We start from the raw sequence: 25,962 nt of genomic DNA, 5'->3' as shown, positions 1-25,962 counted from the left end.
ACCAGCGGACAAAAGCGGGATTCTCAAATCTTCTTAATCACTGAAGCTGATAGATGTTTCATTTGAATTTTTTTTTTACATTGCAAAATTGACGTGTTGGTGGTAAGTGAGCTAAAGAGCAACACATTTTTTTGCTGACTGCGTTTTTTCTGAAGACGTGCGAAGATTCCGTTATTTAACAAATTATGATACTGCCGCAACGATTTAAAAAAGCAGGAAATCATCGTTAGAGTCACGATGAATCATGCTGAATTAACGAGAATGTTGACTATTGACTCATAGGGTTAATTGTTCGTTAACTTATTATTTGATTATTTCCCCCAAAATCTTGCCAAATTCGGTTCCATTTAAGCAATTAATTTCCTCAGGAGCCTCAGTTTTCGTTGGCTATAAGTTTGTTTATTCTAAGTCTGTGTTAGCGTGGAGGGCTGTTGGTCTTGTGTTGCCCTTGCCCTCCGAATTGAGACTACTGGCAGTGATGGTTTGCGCCAGACGAGTGTTTATGGCTGATGTGTCATGGCAGAATATTTGAAAATCGTCGATCGACGAAGATGGATGGCAAAAGGCGCTAGGAGCGCGAGGCGCGCACTCGGGCCGACTCGGCCAGTCATCGTCGCGTTGACGCTGACCAGCAGCAGTGCCGTGTGCACAAAAGACCGCGTGTTTACCTTAAATAGCTGATACATCCGACAATATAATTGAAAGGCCAATGATTTATCGCTTAGCGATATTCGAATCCCCTTTGTATCTAACGACCTCGGCTCAGTAATGTTTTTGACTGTTTTTGATTTCTCCGCGCGGCTTGATCCTTGATTCTGCCTGGGCTATAGAACTACTATATAACCCAACTGGGTTCACTCCATAGAGAATGCGTCGCTGGCTTGATATCCGACGCTCAATTGCCCCTGTGTGTATTACCCAACAGAGTCTGAGGTTGCTCATATGCTCATATCAACAGCAGCCCTGGAGGCCCCTCGCCAGCACACGCAGCACTAGTTGAATAGTTGAATGCTGCACAGCACAGTCCTTTCAAATGCCAATCGCCCGCCACCACCGCCACCGCCATAGGGAAACTTGACGACGACGATGACTAGCTGTATTACAGCCAAGAAGATGACTTGAAAGAAAGTTTCAAAAAAGAAATCAATCAGTTGTAGTTCATCATGTAGTCATCTCTCTAGTCTGGAAACCAAGAGCTAGTGCTGATTTAAAAACTGTTTAGGAAATTTCCTAAAGTGAATACGAGACCGCGAATAAGCTCAGGTGTATTTCTGAGACGTTTTCTCCGGGTGACGTAAGAGGGGCTAGTGTTACGCGTCTAGTAGGCGACAGGTCAGATGTTATTTCACCATCAATTAGCCACTTAACAATCAACGTCTAGTAACCGATGGCAAATAAACAGGCTGGAAACGCTGCAAGGCAATGATTCTCATTTCATCCATGGATGAAACTGTTGCTGGCAACCCAAACCACCAAAGCCATCAGTCTGCTGCTCGTTCGACCCTTATCCGTGGCCATTAAAAAAACGGGAAGAAAACAAAAGAAGAAGGACGTATCAGCGAAAGCTCTTACAATTGATGAATATCGCGGCCATTTTATCCGCCAAAAAACTTGGCTTCCTTTTGGCTTTTGTCAACGACGTCTCTAGTTTTTTTTTTCACTTGAGAAGATTGGCCGATGGTCGCAATCCGCTGATCCCGCGGTACTCGACCGCTTATTCGCCATCAACTATTGGTTGTATAACACTTGGAGATATGTACGTACATGTACGAAAAATTGGAAAGAACCCGGAAAGAATCAATAAATGTTATTCGCTAAACTACGGTATATATAGCTGATATCTTTAAGCGTCGTCTAAAACGATTGCATCTTTCAAAGAGTTGCTATCTGTAGCGCGTGTGGTGCTGGTGGTGCTGGTGGTGTTTTCGACTGGCTAGGTTCAGACTAAACATGGATATTGTCTGTTTGGTCTGAAACTCCCAAAGTAAGCCAAGTTTCTAAAAAGCGGTGGTCGGTCTGGATCGAATGCGACGACAAGACGCGCCTCGGCGACGCCGGACGTCGCAAAGCCAACAGCGTCTACCACCAATACAGCCGGGTATCCCGCCGACACAATAACATCTGCACGCCAACTCTTTCTCCACTGGTTTCAAACAAATTGGGACGCATGTTTTAAACAAAAAAATCGAGTCTAGATCAAGTCAACTGGTTTGTGCCACCGTCTCGGTGTGGCTGCAGTCTGCACGTGTACACCAAATTCTTATATGTGGAAGCTGATGAATTATCGATAAACAATAGAAAGACGACTATCCGCAGCCTATATAGCCTACGCTGTAAACCATTTCTTAATCAATAGTTTCCAATTCGTAAAATTCTGGTACGTCAGTCGAAGAATTCAGTTCAGGAATTCATCGGCAAATTTTATTCTCGTAATCACACGTAAAATAATTTCAATCAACTTTTCCTGCTTGCGATTTTGACTCTTGTGCAAAATCCTATTATGAGTCAAATTTGAATTCCCTCGGCTCAAGCTCAGTATTTTTTAATTTTGAAAAAAAAAAAAAAAAAAAAAATAGTTTCCTCCAAATTATGCAAAACCCGTTTTGGAGGACCCTTCATTCAAAACTCTACAGGTAATTAAATTAACCTTTCGTCTCTGGATTTTGACTGATGTTTTCCATGAAACAGCATTAAAATACTTAAGGAAAGATTACAGTTGCATTGTCAGAAATTATTCATCCGATTTACGGAAATAATCTAGTAATCATAATACTATTGATGGTATATACTTACAAGGAAGCTAGTAATTTTCTCTAGAATTATTTCAAACCATAAAGCATAAACACATCTCACTCCGCAACCAAACGAGAAGTCAACTATTCCAGTAAAACAAAATAACTGTTTATTTGAATAGTCAATCGAAACTGATGGACGCAGAGTTCAAAATACAACCCAATGTGTCATCTAACTTTTTAAAATATGTAGCGAGATCAATTTTTTCGTGATTTGTTTCTGTGTGTTCTCAAATGGGTTTGCATCGCCAGAGATGATCGCTGTAGAGCAAACGTAACATGGAGTATACATAATGGACCATTGAGAGTGTGACTCGTTTGAACCACTTTGTGAAGAGTCTACGTTATCAGCTGTCTGTTTGCAACAACTGCACACTTTAAAAGCTTCGTTTAGTACCCTCTATGAATGTGATACTTGCTGTGTGTAGGCAAGTATATATCCCATTGCGTCTAGCTAGCTGCTTGTACAATTACCGATGTCTAGATTTCACAAGTGATAACAGCAGCGCTGCATGTAGTCTACCCTTGTTTAACTGAGCGTTGACATTCAAATGTGTTCACTTCGCAGCGGATAAAACCTGACGCTCGTAGACACGTCGTCCAATTTGGCACGAGCCGTCCATTTTGCTGAGGCTAAAAGGCGAAATGGATTGGACCATTTTGACAGCGAAATGGGCCTAGAAACGGCCCTGAAAACGACGGAAAAACAAAAATAGATTTGAATTTGTTACAAAAAAAATGCAGAGCTCAGACAACAGTCAAGTTATTAGAAATACCCGGTAAGGCTCACTACATGACATAATAATCGCGAGCACAGACAGACAGACGAGAAAGAATGTTCCGACGGCTTCAATGAATACGGCTTCTTTTGTCAAAAAAAAAAAAAAAGAAAACATTCAGACTAACAAAATTTACCAAGTGACTGTTTTTTTTTTTTTTTTTTTTTTGTTATTTTTTATTTCTGTTTTTGTTACTGGCAAAATACAGGTATAATATGTATCAAGAAGAGAAGAAAAGAGAAAGAAAGGGAGAGAGGAAGAAGAGAAAGAAAGAAAAAGGGAAAAAAAAAGTAAATGCCAGACTGAGAAAAAACAAGCCAACAAACGTGACCTGCAAGTCTTACAGGCGATTGACAAAAGAGCGAGACTGTAGCAAAGCAAGGCTATAGCTGACTGGCACGGTGGGCTATCTCTCTCTCTCTCTCTCTCACTCTCGAAAACAATACACTATATAATACTACTTTCTTCGTTTTGATTTGTCTCAGAGTTTTGGGTTCTTGTCTATTGCCCTTTTTTCTCTCTCTCTCTCTCGCTGGCCAGCGCGTGGCCAGCAACTCGTTTCTGAACGCAGGTGTAGACTCTCGCCGTCCATTTCTTTGCCCATGTTGCCGGACCCCACCTCAAGTCCTTGTCCTTCTGACGAGAGACTCGGAGAGCCCAGCAGACTGGACTCTAACTTGCCCAGTTATAGAAAACAATCGCCCAGCGTCGAGAGAGTCTCTCTCTCCGGCTAGCTAACCCCTCCCTCTTGTGTATGTGTGTGTGTGTGTGTCCATCCGGCCGGCCCCCCCCTCCTCCTCCCTCCTCTCCAGCCCTCCCTCTTTTGCTCCCCCCCCCCACCATTCCCACCCAATACTCTGCACCATCTGCTGGCCGACGGGCTCAGTGTTGCAGAGGGCGCCCTCTTCAACAGCGACTGGCACACACAATCAGTAGTCGTGCCGCAGCGCTCTAGATGGGATCTACCAAAAGTTGCCACTCCGTTTTGTGCACCGTCTTAATAACCTCGTCGTCCCGCTAAACAGCAGAGGAAAAGAAAATCAGAAAAATAATTAGAAAAGAGGTGAATTCGCCAGTTGAGTCCAATTCACTCAGCCTGTCATCAGGACAACCAAAAGGAGGAGGATATCCCGCGATGTGCTCAGTTCAAACCACGGATACCTTAAACAGTTGCTAGTTGTTGCGTGAAAAATCAAAAACTTTTTTCTTTTTCTTTTTTTCCTATTTTTTTTGCCTTTTTTCTTGGTGTGTTGGATATAGCCTAATAACGCTCTGGTTTATTACTAACTGTCCTTCCATCCCCTTTCTGTTTCCCACAGCCACCAAACATTCGAACCCATTTCCACCTCTTAGGAGAAGCCCCCCCCCCCCCCCCGCTAGAAAAAAAGAAAAGAAAAGAAATGACTTTGAATGGGCAGTGTTTCGTGTGCGATGTCGCGTTGTGTTGGATGTGATCGGTTGAGAATTTGAATGGTCGGTCGGTGTTGACCAATGCACCGGCAGCGCGTCTTGGCCGAGTGTCGCCCTCATCAGCGTGTGACGTTGTCGCTGGCCTACTCCTACTGCGGCCTTCCACAAACTCGGCAGCGGCGGGCCCACCAGCAGTTGGATCCAAGTCGTGGGGCTTGCGTGTAGCCATGCACAGCAGTGTTGGCCCATTCGCTCATTTGCCGTCGCCCTTCTGCACGTCCCGGTTCTTCCGGCGCCTATCCCTGGAGCAGAGCCGAGCCAATCCGAGTCTGCACTCGTGCCGCCCTCCTTGTCCCATTGCCGTGCCGTGCCTCTTGACTCCCGCCGAGTTGCCAGTCTGCGAGGGCCGAACCAGGTCCCTCCAGCCGCCGTCCAGCTCATCGCAACAGCCGCTCGTCTCCGCCAGCGGTCAGCCTTCTCTGCTGCTGCTCCGCGTCAGCATCGGCAGGCATTCGCACTCGTCCACTTGTTATCCGCCCTCGTACGCAGTTGCGCCGCCCTTTGTCGTTCCTCTTCAGCTACCGTCTCAGCGGTAGCTCCTCTTGCTCGCCGCTTCGTGCCCGTCTCCTCTATAGAGTGGCCAATAATCCCCCCCCCCTTCCCCATCAAACAAGAAAAGAAAAGAAAAGAAAAACAACAACTACTAAAATAACGCGGGCCTTTTGTTTATACGGTGGCTCGCATTGCAACTCTCTCTCTCTCTCTCTGTGTGTGTGTGTGTGTCTTTCTCTGTGTCTGAGTGTGTGTCGTTTAGCTTCTCTCGCCCATCATCGAAACTGGGAACATTGTGCGACAGCGGAGACTCTTTGGAATTGCGTCAAAGTGACTTGCATCCGTCCGTCCGTCCGTCCGTCCGTCCGTGTCTCTCTCTCCGGCAAACGTCCATGTGAAACCTCCAACGACTTGGGGGAAATCTGAGAAGAAGAGCGCGGCGCAGACCATTAGAGTCGGTAGACTTGGCCCCGCGTCATCGGGTCTTCCCGAAGAAAAGAAAAAGACGAAGCAGCCATAAAATTCGGAATCTAAAGGAAATCCTTTCTTTTTTGAAAATAAAAGAATCGAGCCGAGAGAAACTAATCAAAAAAGATTGTCGAAATACCCTGAAGTGCTATTTCGAGCTTGGTTTTTTTGGGGGGGTTTGTTTGTTTGATCCAAGAAAAAACTGCTTCGATCGGTTGGTAATGAGCGAATTGAAACGATCGCCGTCGCCGGCTAAATAGGAAAGATTGATCGCGATCGATTGAATATCCCATCGGCGCGTCCTTTTCTACATGTGACTTGCGACGCCCAGTTGGAGAGACAGAGAGACAGAGCTTGTGCGGAGCGGCCTAGTCCCTTGAGTGCCCAGACACTTGATTAGTTGGTGGGTGCTAAATCATCGCTCAATCCGTCATCTCGCACGGCCGGCCAGCAGCCTCGTTCCAGCGTGGGTGCTCGTCCCCGGCCATAACTGCCGTCGAAAAATCGACTGTTGGGGTCGCCGAGGGCGGGGCCGTCATGATTCGTGGCCCTAGCCGTGGCCTCGGGACCTTCCGCTGTCGCTGCTGCCGCTGGATCCTCCCGCTTCTCCTCGTGACCCTTCCGCTTTTGTTCGGCTCCCTCGTCGTCGTCGTCACCGCCGCCTCCGCCACCGCCGCCGCCGATCAGTCAACGCCAGCAGGCAATTACATTTCCTCTTCCAGCAGGGCTGATCCGCCAGCGACCGTGTCCATCTTCCACCACCAACTGCCCGCCAACATGGTGGCCGGCAGCTCTGCCAGCGGTGGCGCGTCCCAGCAGCAGCAGCAGCATCCCAGTCGTTCCCAGCAGCAGCAGCAGCAGCAACAAGTCGCCCCCTCGCTGGTGGCCCACGGTTACGGCGGCTACAAACCGGCAGCGCCGTCCAAGGAGAGCAGCAGCAGTGGCAGCAGCAGCGCGACGGAGGAAGGATCGATCCTGCGACTCTTGAGCAAAAACAATCTCTACATCCAAAGTTTCCCCAACGGCACCGTCAGCGCCACAGGACAGGACTCGAGTTTCTATTGTGAGTACTGCCACCCATCTCCATTTCTCATTTGCTTCGATCAAAGGCTACTGCCAGTGTGACTGCCAGTGTGGCAGTTTGTATATTTAGTAGTAGTAGTTGGTAGTAGTTAGTCGTAGTTAGTAGACTAGTAGTAGTAGAGAGTGGCCTGGCCGGCTGGCCAGAAAGAAAATCTCTAATGTCTGTGCTAGATCCGCCTATGGATATTAGATCAAATAAGGGAAAAGGTCATTTTCACTCTGATTACGGTCAAAACATTCGTGCCCAGCATTGAATAGGGCTAGCAGCTAGCTAGCTAGCTAGCTCTCAGCACCGTTGGCTGGCCTCTCCACACAACAGTCCAGCTCCATCCAGTACACTGATTGGGCTGTCGTCTATTCAAGAGCTATGCAAAGCAGACACAACTCACGAATAACAAAAAACGACGGGCCAATGCTCAACTTTGAGAGATCGTACGATTTGATCGGCTGACTACAACGGGTTTGCAGCTTTGCTCACCATTGAGCATTGACAACCTTGAGCTCACTCGCAACTCGCAAGCTGGACTTGGAACATTTTTCTTTGTTTTTTTTTGGGTTTTTTGGGTTTTTTTTTTTTTTTTTTTCCTTTTTTGGTTTCCTTCGTTAAATCTAGCTTTGATCCACTCGTCTATACTTTTTTCCTCTGGACACCCGATAGGCCTAACTTATGAATGCTTCGTCGTGATTTTCTTGATTGATTGATTACCGGCCTATACGCCGGCGTCTATGACGTCTGCCGACAGCCGAAAAAAAAAGGAAAAAGGGTCGACAGCCAGTTTGTTCGCATTTTCTGTGTGCGTGCGTGCGTGTGTGTGTTGACACAGATTCCATGTCATTGCTGATCGCTGACTGTGAATTGACACGTGTAAGATGAGTGGCAAGACAACAAATAAAGAGTGGGCAGAAGAAGAACCCCCCACAATCAAAGGGATATAATAGAACAGGGGGGAAAGAAAAAAAAACAAAACAAACAGGTTCGAACTTTGTTAGAACTATAAGTAGGCCTATGGCCAGAATTCTAATTTAAATCATCGAAACGCAGCCCAATGGGAAATTGTTGACTTGCTGCGAGTTATTTGGAATGCGTCGTTATAAGCCACGCCTAATCGGAGCGATCCGCCCTCCCTTTCCCTTTGACGAAAAGAGAAGAAAGAAAACAACTTGGCTAGCTCTTTTTTTTTTTCTTTCTTTCTTTCTTTCTTTCTTTCTTCTTTTCTTTCAAATATTAGCATAATCGTAGATGCTGAACAGCGGCGTGCTCTTTGATCGACTGGAAATAGAGAGAGAGAGAAGTAGAGACGGCGCGATCATTAATAATAACGTGAATCGTCCAACTTGAGCAGCTGTTACAATGAGAATCTCCATAGGCTCTTAATCGTCATGATTCGGCATCTTTCTTTTTCTCTTTTCTCTCCCTCTAAGCGGCCACCAAACAATAAACGCTTGTCCGGCTGATTTCCACCTTTTATCCGAAACGTCGTCGCATACAAAAGGGCGGGCTGTCTGTCTAGATTGGGTTTCACAGCTTAGAGAGGTGATGTTGCTGCTGCTGCTACTGCTGTTGTCGTTGTTGTTGTTGCTGTTGTGTCCCAGAGAAAAATCCATGTTGACATGGTGAAAAGAAAAAGTTTCGGGCCCCGGCTGAATTGATCGATGGACATCCCGCTGTAATAATTAGGGTAATTAGACTTAGCGCGCTGTGCTTTCATTCTGTGATATCACAATGGACGAGCGAGTATAGCGCAGGAGAGACGTTTGGAGGGAGCAGCTCCATACTGTGAATACATGTTCCAGGCCTACAGGGCATATAATCAAAGCGAAAAAATAAAAAAAATAAAAAAAATAAAAAAAGGAAGCCCAGGACAGAGAGAGAGAGAGGCTTTCAGTGCGGCGATTCATCCAACAGCCGTTTTTCTCTTCTTTTTTTTTCCTCTTCTTCCCCCCTCCGAGTATTTCGTTTTCTTGCATTGTCCTCAAGGCGAGTGTGTCTACTAAGGATCGAATAACCTGGCGTCTGTTCCCAACTTCCTCTCTTTTTTTTTTTTTTTTTTACTTTTTTTTTCCTTCTTCCCCCCCCCCCCCCCTCTCTGTATGTGTGTGTGTACTTGTAGTTTAACTCTCCGGCTGCCGGCCCGGCCGCCGCCGCCGCCGCCCCCCCCCCCCCATGTTATAGCCCTCCCCTGGAAATGCATTGTGTGTACAATGTACATCCAGGGTGTGCAACTTCCCCTTTTTGTGTGTGTCCCTCTACTTGTGGAGAGGCATCGGACGTCCAACGGGGTATATAATATCCAACAGCCGTTTGATAATCCCAGGACAGGGGATATTATATTGTTCACAATACACAGGCGCGCAGAGTTGTTCAGCCCACTGGATAAACACTGCCAGGGCTAGATCGGCGCGTTGACTCGCCCATCTCTTCCAATGGGGCAGGGCCCCATCAGGCACGAGTCCGCTAGCGGATCAGATGGTTCCCACTATACTATACTGTATATCAAATGGGCGCCCAGCAGCACAGACTATAGAGGAGGGGGTGGAGGAGTTGGAACACGCAGGTTAGGTTACACACAGTGGCGTACACGTCGGGCGTACACAACTGTTATTCCTCTTCCATTCACCATAGGGCATCAACGTCAGTTTTGATTTACCGGAGTAATAATAACCCAGGCTGAGACACTTGAGCCTTTTTTGATATTTTGATCATTTCATTGTTTCCTATACCAGCCGTTGATCGTCCACAAATGTGTCTCGCACATTCGTCGTTTTTTCATTCAAGATCTTATTTCTGGGAGCGCCGTTATCTCCGACGTCCATCGTCCGACTTGAATTCAAAAGCTGGAAAATGTTCCTGTTGATTGAAATCGCTAGTCGTAGTGTAGCAAGCCTTTTATTACGTACGCCAACGAGCGTGAGCGAGCGTGAGCCCGCGAGAAAGTCTACTACAGACGATTTGACATGTACAGATATGCATGTGAGCAGCGACCAACACACCGTCTTCGTGCGTCGCTATCTCTACTGGGTATCGCCTTGTCTTCGCCAAGCTTTCGACGTGCTTCATTCACACAAGGCGAAATGAAAGATGCGCTACTAATCGGTTTGTCTTGATGGCATTGGTTCGCTCGTTATCGTTTTTTCTCCCCCTCTTTGTCTGCCACCAAGGGCTCCTTTTCAGGACGTCTTTGAAGCTCGCACAAGTCGTGAACACTTGAGTTTTTTCTTCAATGAATAATTTGGCTGTGCATGTGCGAGAAAGAGAGAGAGAGAGAGAAAATGGATAGCGCACGGTTTGGTTGGCTGGTGAATAAATGATTTCCCGGCCTATAGAACTTTTGTGTAAAGAAAAGGGGGGGGGGGGAACTGATTTTCAGATTAGACAGGACAGATGAAGTTGTATATATGCAGTTATGCACACGCACACAAACAGATGTTTCTTTTGGTTGTGTGCGTGCTGGCAGTCTAGCTAGACACAAACATGCGAGGATTATACAGCTCAATGCAAGTGCGGATCGACACGTCAACAAGCGACGGGTAATTGGGAGGGCTCCTTTTGATTTTTCTCCCCGTCAACATTCGCATTAGAGTTACAAACAATTGATTTCACCTACTACGAGCGTTGTGGTTATGTTTCATAGAGTGAGCAGTGAGCTATTATTGTCAGAAGAGAATGCCGTCGAGAGAAAAGAATTGTACACGGTCGGGAGAAGAAAAAAAAAAGAAAAAAAATTCAAAACTCGTCAATCCGTGTGCAACAGGCTACGACGCAACCGAATTCCGGTCAAGGCTGTAGACAATCAACGCATGCTGCTTGGGTTTGTCTGAAAATGAAAAACAAACAAACAAACAAACAACCGCTCGGCTAGGAAGGCAATTTTTCATTGTCCTTTTCGTGCCACCCTATCTATAGCAAATAGAAAATGAAGTGCTGATGAAAGAATAGCCAACACACAGATAGACGTGGGAATCACAATGGTGGATTGAAAAGGGACTTGATCGATCACGACGAAAATGCAATTCGACGAAAGGAGGAATAGTCGTGGTATGTCTCGACTGCGTAACACACTGTAAGGCATTCTCGCCGAATGGAAACCTATAGAAACTAATCACTTGAAATGGCAACGAGTCGGGAAAACATCTTGGAACAACAACAAGGAGACTCGGTGTTTTTCTATCAGACATAAAACAGAGGTGAGCTGCCGTGCGCTGTATAATGGAGGACGCGGCTGCCTCTGATTTCTTATATATCTACTCTCCTCCACAGAGTGGGGGGGAAATGTTGGGAAAAAAATAAAGAAGGACGCATTCTTTTGGGAGCTCGTAGCCCAGTTAAATCACTTTGAGTTGACCTGCCCATGAAAGGAATTTCTTTTTTGTTAGTTTTTTTTTTTTTTTCTTTTTCTTTCTTTTTTCTTCTTTTTTCCACATCTGTCGAAGACTGGTCGACTGGCAAAAGAAGAAGAAGAAGAAGAAGACGAAGAAAAAGAAAAAGAAGAAGTATTTCTTAATTTCCACGGTGAACTACGTAAGGAATGGAATGTGTTATTCGGCAGGCATACACAAAGAAAGGCAGAGGTAAAAGGAAATTTATTGGCGGAGCTGAGGGTATGAAGGTTGCAACTGTTCAACATGTAAATGGAGAACTCGCGCTTCTTTTGTGCCCATTAACTTTCGTCGAAATGTCTTTATTTATTGACTAAGACCCCAGAGGGGATAAGGCAGTTATGGTCAGACCATCAGTCGTGAAAGCAGGGAGGAGATCAGCCAAGAAGGGAAAAGGCCGCACCACCACCACCACTCTCGGCTCCGAGTAAGACATCGTTTACCGCAAGGAAAAGAGCAAGAAAGGAGAAAACACGAAAAGGTTTTCCAGACGCGCTAAAAGCCAGTTCGACTCTCCAACAGCAATGAATTGCACTTTTTTTTCTTCTTCCTCTTCTTCTTCTTCTTCTTCTTCTTCTTCTTCGTCTTCTTCTTCATCATCGTCTTCTTCGTCTTCCACATTTTCGACTGGCCGGCATAGTGACAAGAGGCAGCAGCAGCAGCAGGAGCAGCCGTGGCAGCAGCATCACATTCCTTTATGTAGTGTAGTGTATATATCTCGGAGCATTCTCTTTCCTAGCCGTGGTCCGCGCGCGCGTACCACCCACTTCTCGCCCGCTGCCGCTCATGGCCCACTTTGACATTCAAACTTCAACCAAAAAAGCTGGCCTCATTCTCCTCGCTACTTAATCTGACCAAACGTCCTCTTTGCAAGACGAAATTTGATTCACTCTTGATGCGGAGATCCCCACCGGCTTTCTAATCGTCTTCTTCTTCTTCTTCTTCTTGCCACTGTATAGTCTAAACAGAGTCTATATATGTAGACTATATAGAATTATAGATGGAAAGGAAATCGTGAATTCGCTGAACAGAAGGTTTCGGCTCAAACGGTCCCGGTCACGCTCTGCTGTGTGTAAAAGGCCATCAGTCGACGGAGGCCTCGTCCCGATCTTCGATAGATCAATCGCTCGAATGTTTCTCTCCTTTGTTGGTGACTGGTGATATCGCAATCTACCAGAGTCTCTGAAATTCTGGCTGCTTTGTTCACCCAAAAGTTATGGCGTGTTCTTTTCTCGGATCGGAGATCTCAGACGACAGACGGACACAAGTCTTTTACTAGCTATAAATATAACACAACATTATTAACTAATTCTATACGACCGCAAACATATAGACATATAGTCAGCAGCCTCATACTTGCCATTCCGCTCGGACCGTTTCACCACGTTTCACAATAGCTGATTCAGTTTCACTTAGTCGCCAAGAATACAATTGTTATGCAAGTTGTTAAACTTGGTGATGGTTGATGGTTGATGGTCGTTGACGATTATGAAATTGGCCGACCGTGCCCAATGCAACCGTGAACATGCTGTTGTGCACCGGTCTTCTAATAAGCATGACTTGATTCCAATAATTCCTTATGAATTCCGATCAGTATCATGTGAACCAAAAAATTGAAAAAAACTCGACGAAATGTGGTAGTCAACGTAGATGAAAAATAAATTACATTCGAAACAAAAAGCTTTGCATCATGGTAATAAATTTAAAAAACAACAAATTTGATTTTGTTTGTTTTTTTCGAAGAAGCAAAGCAAGCAAAGTTGCAGGTGCAAGTCTTTTTTCAAAGAAGAATTCAGATACGTATTTCCAACAACGCATTTTCCCAATCACCCCTGAGAACTGCGGAGAGAGCTGTAGAGAAAATTCGAATATGGTATTGGCAACAACAGGACGGAAAAATTTCGCCGAAAATATTCAGGCGGATATCTAAGCTTGCGGCGACAACACATACGGTTCCTACACATTTAAGTTCTTACCCCCTGAAAGAAGAAGGAAAAAGAACACACACACACACCCACATTCGGTGTGTTCAAGAGCATCGGCTCCGACATTCTTTTATCTTATCTTATCTACTTTCATCGAATTCCCCACGTTCGGAAATATATTCCATTATTCCCGTATCGCTCTTTTATCAAGTCTTTTATGATCCGTAGAATCCGTGTTCATCTTGTTGAAACTGAGCCACAGAACCACGACTCCACATTCGGCTATAGTTTTTCGTCTCGTTTTCATTTTCACGGGTATTATAGTTAAGTGGGCTCGCATGCCTCGCCAGCTTTCGAATCGAAAACCTTTTCTTTTTTTCTCTTTTCTTATTTTCCAATTAACATATACAAATATGTAACGGGATGGAGTTGATGGATGTTATGCAAGTGATCGAAGTTGACCTGCTGTTCATTTGTTTTTCTGAGATAAAACAACAATAATTAGATATTTTTACCGGAATTTCTCATATTACTTCAAGGAAATCGGAAATTTCGGAAACTTTGGCTTACAATTTCGAAAGTCCTGGAACGAAATTTTGTTTCTTTATTAATTTTTCCTGCCCAAAATCTTTCAAATGGCAGTTTGTAACAGATAAATGGAGAACTGGATAAACAAAAAAAAAAATAAGATTCGGTGCAATTAAATGAAACTGCCTTGGCTCCCCCGTGCATACTTAAATAATATATTCAAAATGTATTATAGCAAGAGAAACAGAGAAAAAAATGGTTAGTTCAATGTGACCACAGGCATGTGGATGAAAAACAAATGAATAAATTGCAGAGAAAACTCAAACTGGTTTTCAGTAGGAGAAACGTTTTTTTTTTTTTTTTTTTTTTTTTTTTGTCACATTCGTCCCGTTTTCGTCCAGTTTTAACCTACCGACTAAGAAATCATTTTCTCAAAGATCTGCAGGAAGAAATTTTGCTGATTTTTCCCTACGTATTTTTGCGGAAGTAATATTAACCCGCGTAGGGCAAGAAACGAGTTGAGGCCGCGCAACACACGGCGACAATTACAGGTCGAACAAAAATTGTTGTCTCTCTACGTCTCGTTTCTCAGGTGGTCAAAAAGAAGGAAAAAAACAGGATTCGTTACCGTATGACCTCAGATCATTTTGGATACCATTTTCCTTTTTTCCATATGAGCGACAGCAGTTTCGGTTTGTTTTTGAAATGCCACAACTAGATCTTATCGAGTTGACATGCATAACGAGGGCCAGTACCAACTCTGGTTTGAACAAAAAAAAAAAAATAGAAATTAATGTAACAGATACTGTTTTTAAAATGTACAAGACGCTGATTTTGTGTGTTATGTACAGTACAATACGGGTAATAGAAGTTGCAGCCAGTTAAATGTTTTGATTAGCCTCAGATGAAGCAGAACGTTAGTATTTCAAATATAACGGGGCTTAAAAAGTCACACGCCAAAGAAATTCTTGGTTATCCTGAGCAGTTGGAGACAGCCACGCTACGACCCTATAGGATTGTCTATCTGTGACAAGGGTGAATGTGTTTTGATTTATTATAATTGCAAGTTCTCTTATGTACGCTTCCTTAAAAAAGGGAGGGAGGGAGGGATTCTGGACTTTAAGCTGACTTCAAATAACTTATAAGGACACGGGGTACAATTTAAAGCGACACATATTTTTTATTTGGTTATTTTCCTAAAGGTGTTTTTTAATCCGCATAGACACGTGAAGGGAAACGTATCGCATCTGGCTGATGGATCTTCTTTCCATACTGTCTGATGTGCTTGTAACTTTGAGGGTGGCCATGTTAGGGTTATTGCGAGCTCGCCAGTCTTTTGGTCACGTGCAGGCAGTGGCACTTGCTTCGATGATAGAGATTTCATCTGCTGGCTGGCAAAGTTCAGGGCGAAAGGAATGTCGGAAGAAAATGTGGAATAAAACTGTTGATAGCACAGAGAGAGAGAGAGAGAAAAAAAAAAGACTATATAGCCGGTCATTAGGTGAGCATTCAACGGCTGCTGGTGTGTGTGTGTGTGTGTGTGTAAGAAAGAAAAAGGGCAGCATCAAGAGAAAGAATGGGAAGGTCTATAGTAATATAAAAATATAGAAATACTCTCGAGGTCTCTATCGCCACAACAAGGTCTGGCGGGCAAGAGCCGAGACCGGCTTTGAGTTTATCTTGTCCAACCATCAGCAATATCTTCATTTGTAGGCAGGTGAGCAGCCAGCAGGCAATCCAATCCACAGGCGGCCCCCTCCCATCTCGTCAGTTCTCTCCTTTTTGGCTCCTTTCTCCACTTTGTGCTGGGCCACGTCAGTTCCATTTCCAGCGTTAGTTCAAATAACTTTTTTTTTCTTCTTCTTTTTTTCTTACGCTGAAAGCATACGGTTGCCCAGCACGATTCATCTTGGCTGCTGTCTCGCAATAGCCTTTACATGTCACTTGACGCACAAATTCAAGTGTTGACACCTCATCGCCGGCCAGCGTCCAGCTGCCAAACAGCCCGCCATGTACATTTTACTAGCCGTTTTACACGGATTTCTTCTTCTAGTTGTTTTTTTTTTTTTTTGTTTTTTTTTGTTTTGTTTTGTTTTGTTTTTTTGGCGCAATAATAGATTAAACTAATTGGGACCACTCTGTTAGTCACACGCGATGGTGGTTACTCGCTCATTATGCACGCTACCGGAAAACGAATTGGAAATTGATTAACCATTCAAAAGAAAGGAGAAGAACTGTGTACTGCTGTGGCCAGATGTGGCGTGAAACTCTGAAAGTCGAGTCAGGTTCGGCTGGATGTAGTACACCACTACAGGAGCAGTCCACACCTAGTGGCGTTCTCGGTTGGCACGGAGCTTATTCAACAGCGGACATAGAAGGTTTTGATCGTCGCTCGGAGAGTGCGATTCTATATGCCCATCGAAAAAGAAGTGCCGTAATGGGAGCAGCGGAATTGAACGAGTGTTAAAAGGGGAAGGGGTTCTCGGCTATCTACACAAAAAAGATTACTAGCTACTACGGTACAGGGGAAGGTTTTGGCTTTCTCATATGGCTTCCAGGATCCGATGTCTATTGTCCGATTTTCCAACTGAAACTGAACCTCCTTAGCTCTCTCTCTCTCTCTCTCTCTCTCTCTCTCTCTGGAGACTTGGCTATTTCGGCTGAGTTCATTTTCTCGAAAATTAAGCGAGTTGTTGGGTTGTGCAAGCTGATTAACAGACAACAGGAGAACTCGTCTTTATGTAAATCTAGATGATAATTTTCTTCTTTTTTTCTTTTTCTTTTTCTTTTTTTTGATTGACCTCGAAGCAAAACGTTCGGCAGTTGATTATCATGTGTCGTAAAATATATTTTTGAATCACAAGACGGATGAAAAGGCTGAGAAACCTATCAAACATTTATAAGCAAAAAGATTGGGTGAAAGATTCTTTAAGCAAACTGTGGACGATAAAGATTGGTCTTGGTGGATTGGTTTCGTGTAGATTGTGTTTTTTTTATCGTCTTCAAATCTCCTTGAAGCACTGATTAAACCAGCTCAACACTTTCCATGCGGAAAAGATTAGATTATCGAGAAAACATATGGCATTTTGTAAAGCAAATCGTTTCATTTCACATGCTAAGAGTTAAAATCATACATCTTAGTTACGAACTATTCAGCCATTTCAGCCCAAGTATTCGGCAAGTAGCCATCGGTATAGCATAGTGCTCATTCCATTTTGGCTGGACAGGATGATATAACGACAGATTAGCCGAGGAATAGTGTAAAAGTTAAGGACTATTTTATTTTGTTGGCAAATATTCAATTGGTCTTTTACCCGATTAGGTGTAATTCATCGTTTTTTTGTTTTGTTTTGTTTTGTTTTGTTTCAACCCAATGATAGATATTTCTAAATCAAGATATATCAGACCTTGTCTTTTCGATTTCCCATACCAGCTCTACACGGCTATACACGTGGATGGCATACAGCATAAGCTCTTGAAAAAATTGACCGCCAGGAATGTAGGATAGACATATAATTGTCATAATTTTGTGGGATGAAAGGCAAGGAGGTTGTGAGTTTGTTAGTGCCTCAATCCTCTAGAAAAAGAGGGAGGAATGGGTAGTAGGTGGGGTGGTGGCCAGCAGCAGCAAGGAGCAGCAGCAAGGAGCAGCAGCAGGTTAGGCAAACAAGGTCATTAGAAATGCATAGCAGGTCGTGTTCGAGTGCCAGAGGCTTCTATTTTCTTTTCTTTTTTTCTTTCTTTCCTTTTGATGTCTCACAAACATAAGTTGAAGCATAGACGACTAAGCGCTCAATCAGCCGCAACTAGCCACGCTCTAACAGAAGAGGGAGAGAAAGGCAAAGAAAAGAAGAAGAAGAAGAAGAAAACCAGACAGGCCCCTCAAAAAGAACTTCCAACTCCGAGAGACTCCAGTTGCCCAGCAGTAGATGCGTCCGACTGATGGCCAACGTCGAGTGTATTCGATTGATGACTTCATTGTTTCGAAGAATCCTGGCTGTATATTGCCCTCTACAATTCTTCTTCTTTTTTTCTTTTTTTTTCTTTTTCTTTTCTTCGTTTCAAGTTTTTCCTTTTTTTATTTATTTATTTAACTTTTCTTCGTTTTCGTTTGATATTTTCCCTGAGCTCAAACTGAAACTATTGAAACGAGCTCTTGGTTTATTTCCATTTGAAAAAAACAAAAAACAAAAGCCAAGCGACTGGCCAGCAGAGAATCGAAAGTACACACATAGAAAACGAAAATAGTGTTGTTGTTGAAGCCCTTGAGGATCCCTTGACGGGCTGGCACCGTTGGATGATCTTCTACGATTTCAACTGAGTCTCATGGAACACAATTGTAGCGGTCGTGCTGGGCTAGCTAGCTACCAGTCTCTGAGGACTGAAGTGACTCTAGAAAAACTCGTTTGTCTCGTTATTACGCTGGCCCACGTAGCTCACATTCATAGATTCCCAACTAGAGAGTCGATGCAACCCGAATCGGCATTCCATTCTCAAAAAGAAAAAGAAATGGCCGGCCAAGCTGCTGGGCTGGATCGAGTTGACATGTTTCTGCCTTTATATATATATATACCTGTGTGACGCGTCTCTTTCATTTCAATGTGTTACCATTTACATGGCTTACACAATTTGACAATAGGGAATTACCCAGATGCACGCGTTCAAACACTGCTCAAACATAGCATAGCACAGCATTAACTCTTGCTCACGAGCCAAAAAGTATCCGACCACATTCCATGTCTTAGCACACACACACATCTCCAATGATTATTTTTTACCTTTTCTTTTCTTTTCTTTCTAGCTGTTTTGAAACAAAGTGCAGTCGGCTTTGGAAGGATCTACATCCGAGGAATCGCATCTCGGCTCTACCTGTGCATCAACGAATGCGGAAGACTCTACGGCTCTGTAAGTAAATTTTTCTGCTCAATTCTATTTATTTCATTCTTTCTTTCTTTCTTTCTTTCTTTCTTTCTTTCTTTCTTTCTTTCTTTCTTTCTTTCTTTCTTTCTTTCTTTCTTTCTTTCTTTCTTTCTTTCTTTCTTTCTTTCTTTCTTTCTTTCTTTCTTTCTTTCTTTCTTTCTTTCTTTCTTTCTTTCTTTCTTTATTTGGCGACTTGATTGTTATCCGAGAAAAAGACAGCTTTTTTGGAGTTTATTCCACAGTATACGTAGATACAGTGGATATAGTACATACCTGACCGTACCTGACTCGGTTGAGTGAATACCGTGTACACCATTGCAGCGTGCTGCAATGGCTGGCAGTCGGATTCTTTTCTTTTTCTTGGTTCCTTCCAATCATCAGTCTACAACAATCAATCAAATGCTCTTTTGTCATTATTATTCTCTTGGAGGAGGAGGAGGAGGAGGAGGGGCCTGGAGAGCCTTGTAAAATCCGCGTCTTTATATAGGCTCTATTTACTCCGAAGTGGAAGGGAGGAAGAGAAAATGGTTGGTTGCACGGCACATTGATTTATTATTTATTTTTTGTTGTTGTTGTTCTCTTGGTCCCCTTTTGGGGTAACAGTGGCTGCATAGTGGATATATATACCAGGCATATGAGCAGCAGACAAACCTGTGTGGTCTGTAGCCCAAAGCCGGTCTCAGAGCTACTTGAGATGCTGGACGGGATTGCACCCGCTGGCTTTCTCGTATACTCGGAACGTGCTGGCTTCAAAAAAACTCTTCTCCGTTAGCCTGGCTAGCTAGCGCTAGCTGGCTGGGCTGGCTGGCTGGCTGGCTGGCACTGGTTGGCAGTCAACTTTGGTCAATGCATCCCTTTGCATTCTATTCTCTTTTTTCGGTGATTTTCTTTTGACCCGCAGGCGGCCTTACACACACACACACACACACACACACTAGTCAATCCAGTTTAGCGTCTTCGTTTTTTTCCAACATTTTCTCTCATCTTAGTTAGGAATACTATCGATTCCCCCCCACCACCACCACCGTCACAGCGCTAACTTACAGATGTTACACTTAGCGTTCACTTACACAACAAATTATTAATTATTTTCAACAATATTCGTTTTTTTTTTCCATTTTTTTTTCCTTTTTATTCCTTTATTTTCATTTCTTTTTCTTGGGGACTTTTCCCGTTTTTCGTTTAGTGGCGCGAATTTTAAAAACGGTTTGACTAAATAAAAATATCACAACCAGAAGTAGTAGTTGCATAATCACGAGATTTCGTGTTGGGTAGTCGCAGTCGGTGAAGGAATAAGAACATTTACATTCCATTCTTTGATTGGACTAACGACGAGAGAAGAGCCAACAGAAACTATACTCATGAACGGAACCCTGTGGCTATGGACTATAGTAACATGGATGAGTGGCCAGTTCCCCATCCTGCAATATAGTAGAATAGAGTAAGAGATCAAGAGTAGGTCGCTTGACGTTTTGGACAATGCAACATCTCACTGCGCTTTAGCTTACACTTGTATAGGTGCTCTTTTCCTAGGCTATTTTATGCTTTAATGACTTCACTGGGTTTTTTTTTTCTTGGAGCCTAATAAATTACTTGTAGTTTATTACATGATTATTAATTATTTTTTAAACTGAGATATTTTGATTAGTGAGCCGAATTGCTTATTTTTTGCTCATTTTTGTCATACCCGAATTTTTGTCGTGTTGAGTTTAATCTAATTTTTAAAAAGAAAACATCTAGCATGTGGTGGTGGCATCGTTCATGGTAATACCATATATGACGCCTGCGTTTTCCATTTTCTACCTATGGGGCTCTTCGGGATCTGTTTTATTTAGCCGATTTATCTGGCAACGCAGCATGGCGCCAGTCTTTTTTGAGGGAAGAACGGGGAGAAGAGGGAGAATGGGACGAATGGGGGAGAAGAGGAAACGTGGGTCCCCTTTTTTTTCGTACGCCCTCCTCCCTCCCACTCGTCCCATTCTCCCTCTTCTCCCCGTTCTTCCCTCAAAAAAGACTGGCGCCATGCTGCGTTGCCAGATAAATCGGCTAAATAAAACAGATCCCGAAGAGCCCCATAGCAATATTATCTGTAATATACTTTTTTTTTACCTCGAGCTTTTTGCATTGCTTTATGAAGCCAGTCGATTTCTATTTTAAAATTTTTCCCCATGTCTAAACGCTTCAAAATTGTGTTGTGTTATAGAAACGCCCAGATGTCAAGGATTTTGTATAGTGTTAAAAGGTCAACTTTACGGAGATGTACATGCAACAACACTATATACCTGAACAGTTTGACTGCAATTGAAACAAGTTTCTGACTTATTGTTCGAGCCTGTTGGAATGGCCCGAACGAGTGTGCTTTTATCTTTACTGTTAAGATATTAGTTGAGATAAGACACACATTGAATGACAAATTCTTGGAACGCTATACATAAATAGAATTCAAAAATAGCTTGATTGTTGATCCCATGTTGATAAAAGCATCACGGTGCATTCTCCAGCAGCTTCAAGTCTTGGATATTAGAAAAAGGCGTTTCTCCGTGTTGCTTTATTTATACAAAACCTCGCGTAAATTATAGAGCTCGACTGCTGCTGGTACAGAGGAGCTCTATTGGGTGGTAAAATTTCGCTCGAAGATGATACGATCCATGTGTTTGTATAGCCAACAGAAGAAGACCACTTACCACTTGTTTGATAGAAAAAATGATAACAAAAATTCGCTGCGTAAGCAAACATAAATTAGCATTTCATTTTGCATATTTTTTTCTTTTTCTAAACATGGAACCAGTAGATTTCACCCTACGCGTAATGAACGAATCAACTTGTGCCATTGATTTTCTTGGCACCCTTCTTCTTGTTCCGATGAAGAGTGTTGTTGAGCCCGATGGCATTCGCATATCACCGGCCAATAATGAAAAAAAAAAGCCAAAAATTCTAGCAAATCGTCGATTCAAATAATAGAATGACCAAAGCGAGTCAATCTGATGACATCTGTACTCGTATAGCATTGGGAAAGAGAATAATAGAAATGGGAAAAAATCACGGAATGCCCATAAAGTATTCGCATATTAATTTATGAAAGTTTAATTGGAAAGTGGAGAGTGTTAAAAAAAAAGGGCCAGGATTAGGAGGAGAGTAAGTTTTGATAAGGGAAGGGATGGAAGAAAGAGGAGGGACTGCGCAATTGATCGGTTGGAGGTGCTGCTGTGGCGGTGGCCGGTAAATGTAAAAAGGAGGTAGCCGCAATCGAGTTGTTGGCGGCAACGTCATTATCAGAGACCAGATAGCTGCCTGCAAACAGGTAGACTCTTGCTCCCAAGTTGGTATTCAGCAGTCGTGACAGTGACGGATGAGAGAGCTCGTCTCAAGAATCTACGCCGCACCTGTTGCACCAGCACGATGACAATATCTTTCTTTTTCCCTTTTTCCTTTTTTCCTTTTTTTTCCTCTTTTTCCTTTTTTTTTTGAAATGTGTGTGCTTAAGAGAAGGCCTCTTATTCGGCCAGTTTTGTCATGCCTTTTACTAATGTTGACTACACTGCTGACTCTTCGTTGAATACGTTGAGTCGCCTTAGAATGGAATGGAATTGAAGCTGCTGGAATCTTTGCGATTGTCAAATAACGTTTTGATTTTTGTTTGATTGGTTTTTGCAGGAGCATTTGGAGCCGGATTGCATCCTCCAGGACCATATTGAGGGCAACTGGTACAACTCGTACACGTCGATCAAGCACTCGACGGCCGAGAAGTCGTTGTACATGGCCTTCAACAGCAACACGGGCTCTCCGTGCCGGTTACGGCTGAAGAGCGAGACGGCCAGTGACGGGCGCTCGATCGTGGCCCTGGGAAGCAACGAGAAGTACGCTCTGTTTTTCCCAGTGCGCAACATCTCATTGCCCGATGGGATGAACCTAACTAGTCTGATACAGTTGAACAAAAGGATTCCCTTTGCGAAGAACAGCGTTAAGCCAACAGGTTGTGCTCCTCGTTGCTCCAAGTCGTCTGACCAGTCCATAAAAGAGACCAGCTCCAATCGAGCCAGTAGCAAAGAGAAATCCAAGAGGAAAAATAAGTGTTCCTGTCTTTCCAGTGAGACTCCTGCCCAAGGCGGAGGCAACGTGGAGCGATGTCGCAGACCGCGCCAATGCCGGCCAAACCCCGGCCAGCACGCCCGAAAGAGCCACAGAGAAAGCAGTGGCAGCAGCAGCAGCAGTGGCAGCAGCAGTGGCAGCAGCAGCAGCAGCAGCAATATGGCGACGGAATCCGGCTGGAACCAGCTGAAGCGACCCGATCGGCATCGAGAGAAAAAGAGTCGAAACAACAAAAAAAGAGTGACCACCGAGAACAGCAGCGCCTCGTCCGACCTCCCGTCCGCCGAGAGCCGACCCAGTCCCGTCAACCGTCTCGAAATCGATCCTCCGCCCGTCAAGTGGATGGTAGAGAGCGGCAGCTCGCAAACGGCCTCTGCTGCCGGTAAAAATCCAAAGAAATCGACACCGACGACGACGACGACGACGACGACGACGCATCAAGACGCAAGTGCGGAGCCGCAGAGACACAAAGTGAAAAATCACCGGGGGAAAAAGAGCAGCCTAGAAGATAGATCGGCGACCGACGCCGTTATCTCGAATCCGTCGAAAAGTAGAGGCTCCGACGGCGGTCGCCAAGATCGAACTTTGCGATTGCCGCACAGGAAGAGCGACAGCCGGCTAATACGGCACAGGTACAGGAAGATTCGGGCGCACCCGGAACTCGCCGAACAGCTCGACGCCATGTCTTAAAGTGAGTGAACTCCACACTTTTGGCAGCCTCTGACGCAAGAAATGTCAGTTGACGTCGCCAATTTTTGGAAGATGCGTCGAGCCGGCTGTCGCCGTCAACGAGTCGAGCCCGGCTGGGCGCCTGGGCTGCCAGGGCGTGCTATAGTCGAGCATGGAAACTCTACAGCGGCACCGATTTGCTACACATTTTCTGGATTGAGACTTGGCGATCCGTGTATATACGTAACTGATAGAAAACAAACATTTCTTGTAAATAGTGTACAAACAATTTGAGAGGCACGCCTACAGTTGTGGTGTGTCCAGCACGCGTTCACTCGTTATATACCGCCAGTTTCGTCTCTGTTTTGTCAACACCGAAAGGAAAACCATTCGTGACGTCCTACCCACCGTTCGTCTTGTAGGCAGCGCCAAGCAACAACTCAACTCGATCACACTCAAATCAATTGAATGTTGCCCCCCCCCCCCCCATTGTAAATTTGAGACCTTGTCAGGACATGCCTCGTGACGTTGGATCGTATGGGATAATATCATCATCCTCTTGCAATCAACTCCATCGAGAAAGACCGTGTTTGATGACGACAAAAGTTGAACTGAAAAAGATGACGAAACGTTTTGTTAGAGATATATCATCATCCTCACTTGTGAAACTCACTATTTATTTCATCGAAAAGCAAATAAGACAACAAAAATGTGTACACTATTGCACACATGCAGCTTGCTGCTTGCTGGCGATTTTTCGCATCCGCCAGTTCATCGCCAAATCTTTTTTTTTTCAAGTCACGTAACGATCGTTGATTTTGGGTTGAAATTCGACCTGGCCGGGAGGGAGGCTGAGAAGAAGTGGGAAGTACATACCTACACTACACCAGATTTTCGCAGTTCTAATTGGATTGGCGCTTTGAAAATCTACCACCTTTTTGTGTAAAAATCGAGCAGTGGGCAGAATGAAAAAACCCGTTCCTTGGCCCAGTTGAAATTGACCATAGGGGCTTATTTTTTGGAACGTCACATTGTTGCATATACGAAAGACGCAAGAAGAGGAGGGAGCAGATAAATTAATAATAAACAGATAAGGGAAAAGATTGCAGATTATATACGCTATGCCCTAAACCAAATACGTGTACATTAGATTTTATTGTCGCATAACTCCAATCGTGGCCATCTTGTCTCCAGTCAGTGAAAAAGAAAAAACAAAACACAGCATCGACATTTCCATCTATGAACATTGTGTGCATATCTAAACAAAAAAAAAAAAAACGTTGATATACTTATGACCATGTTATTTGAATTGCCGTGTAGCCGTATTTCTCTCCTTTGTGTTCGTCCCGACAGATATCAAAATGAAATATATTGGGGAAACGGGACGGCGAAGACTCTGCTGGCCCCTCAACTCCCTCGAGTGTTTGATACGGTTGATCATCTTTTGTAACCCTGTATTATTAACTTAGATATATACAGTGCATTGTGCATAGATGAAACGCGATTTTCAAAATGTGTTGTCGCGCACTATCAATCTTTTGTTGGTCGTGCTTTCATGTCGCCTGCCACAAACAAGTCTAACTTACACATCCAGTCTTTTTTTTTAGATTATCTTTCTCATGCTTTCTGTGCCATAATTGTAATTTCTTCTATTAAAAAAAAATCAAGGTTCGAATATAATGCCATGCTGTCCATCAAGAGACAATTTAATTTCGTGTCACAAATTCTTACTAGTCGACTGGCACTTCACATACCGACAATAAGCGCGTGCGCAGTGTGGCATACGTTTAGAATTTGAATATAAAATCACCAGAAATTTGGTGTCCGCCTTTATTTTTCGTTACATTTCTGAAATCATTGAGGGATCATTTCCTGGGGGATTCCAGAGCGGATGCGATCGCTATCGGCGGAAATGTTGAGAGACCCTACTGCGCTGCGCTGGCAGATTTGACTGGCTCTCGTTTGATTGGGTAACAAACCAATTTGAACGGTGTCAAGGTTGCAAGTATTTTGTTAGTTTACGTAGTGAACGACATACAATTTCATTCATCATAGATTAATGATTATTTGTCGTTTCAAAACTTGGGACGAAAAATTGTGAGCAAAATATGGATCTGAGGGTAGTAAAGTGGCACGGTTCCAGCAGTTTCGGCATCCAGAGTTCTATGAATAAAGAGTAATCCTAAATTCCTAATCCAACCTGTAACCTAATATTTTAATGATGCTCAATGAATAATTGAATATTGTATACAGTAAGGTACCGGTACTCTACTTTACCACCACAACGCCCAACTTTACAACCCCGATCCGCCGCACTTAACCCACAGCCACAACTTGGGATTCTTTTGGTTATTTTCCGGTTGAAATAGA

General features: G+C 43.9%; 1 protein-coding gene across 1 annotated transcript; it reads left to right on the top strand.

Moving 5' to 3' along the window:
• Positions 1-4,452: 4,452 nt before the first annotated feature.
• On the top strand, positions 4,453-25,302 carry LOC124206107. Its single transcript, XM_046603754.1, has 3 exons — positions 4,453-7,064; positions 18,716-18,819; positions 22,489-25,302. Exons 1-3 carry the CDS (start codon positions 6,539-6,541, stop codon positions 23,611-23,613), a joined length of 1,755 nt encoding a protein of 584 aa, XP_046459710.1. The 5' UTR covers positions 4,453-6,538; the 3' UTR covers positions 23,614-25,302.
• Positions 25,303-25,962: the final 660 nt, after the last annotated feature.

Source organism: Daphnia pulex, chromosome 10 (assembly GCF_021134715.1).
Source record: "Daphnia pulex isolate KAP4 chromosome 10, ASM2113471v1".
NCBI classification, from domain to species: Eukaryota; Metazoa; Arthropoda; class Branchiopoda; order Diplostraca; family Daphniidae; genus Daphnia; species Daphnia pulex.
The sequence above is the reverse complement of the archived record's forward strand: the minus strand, read 5'-3'. Positions and strand labels throughout refer to the sequence as shown.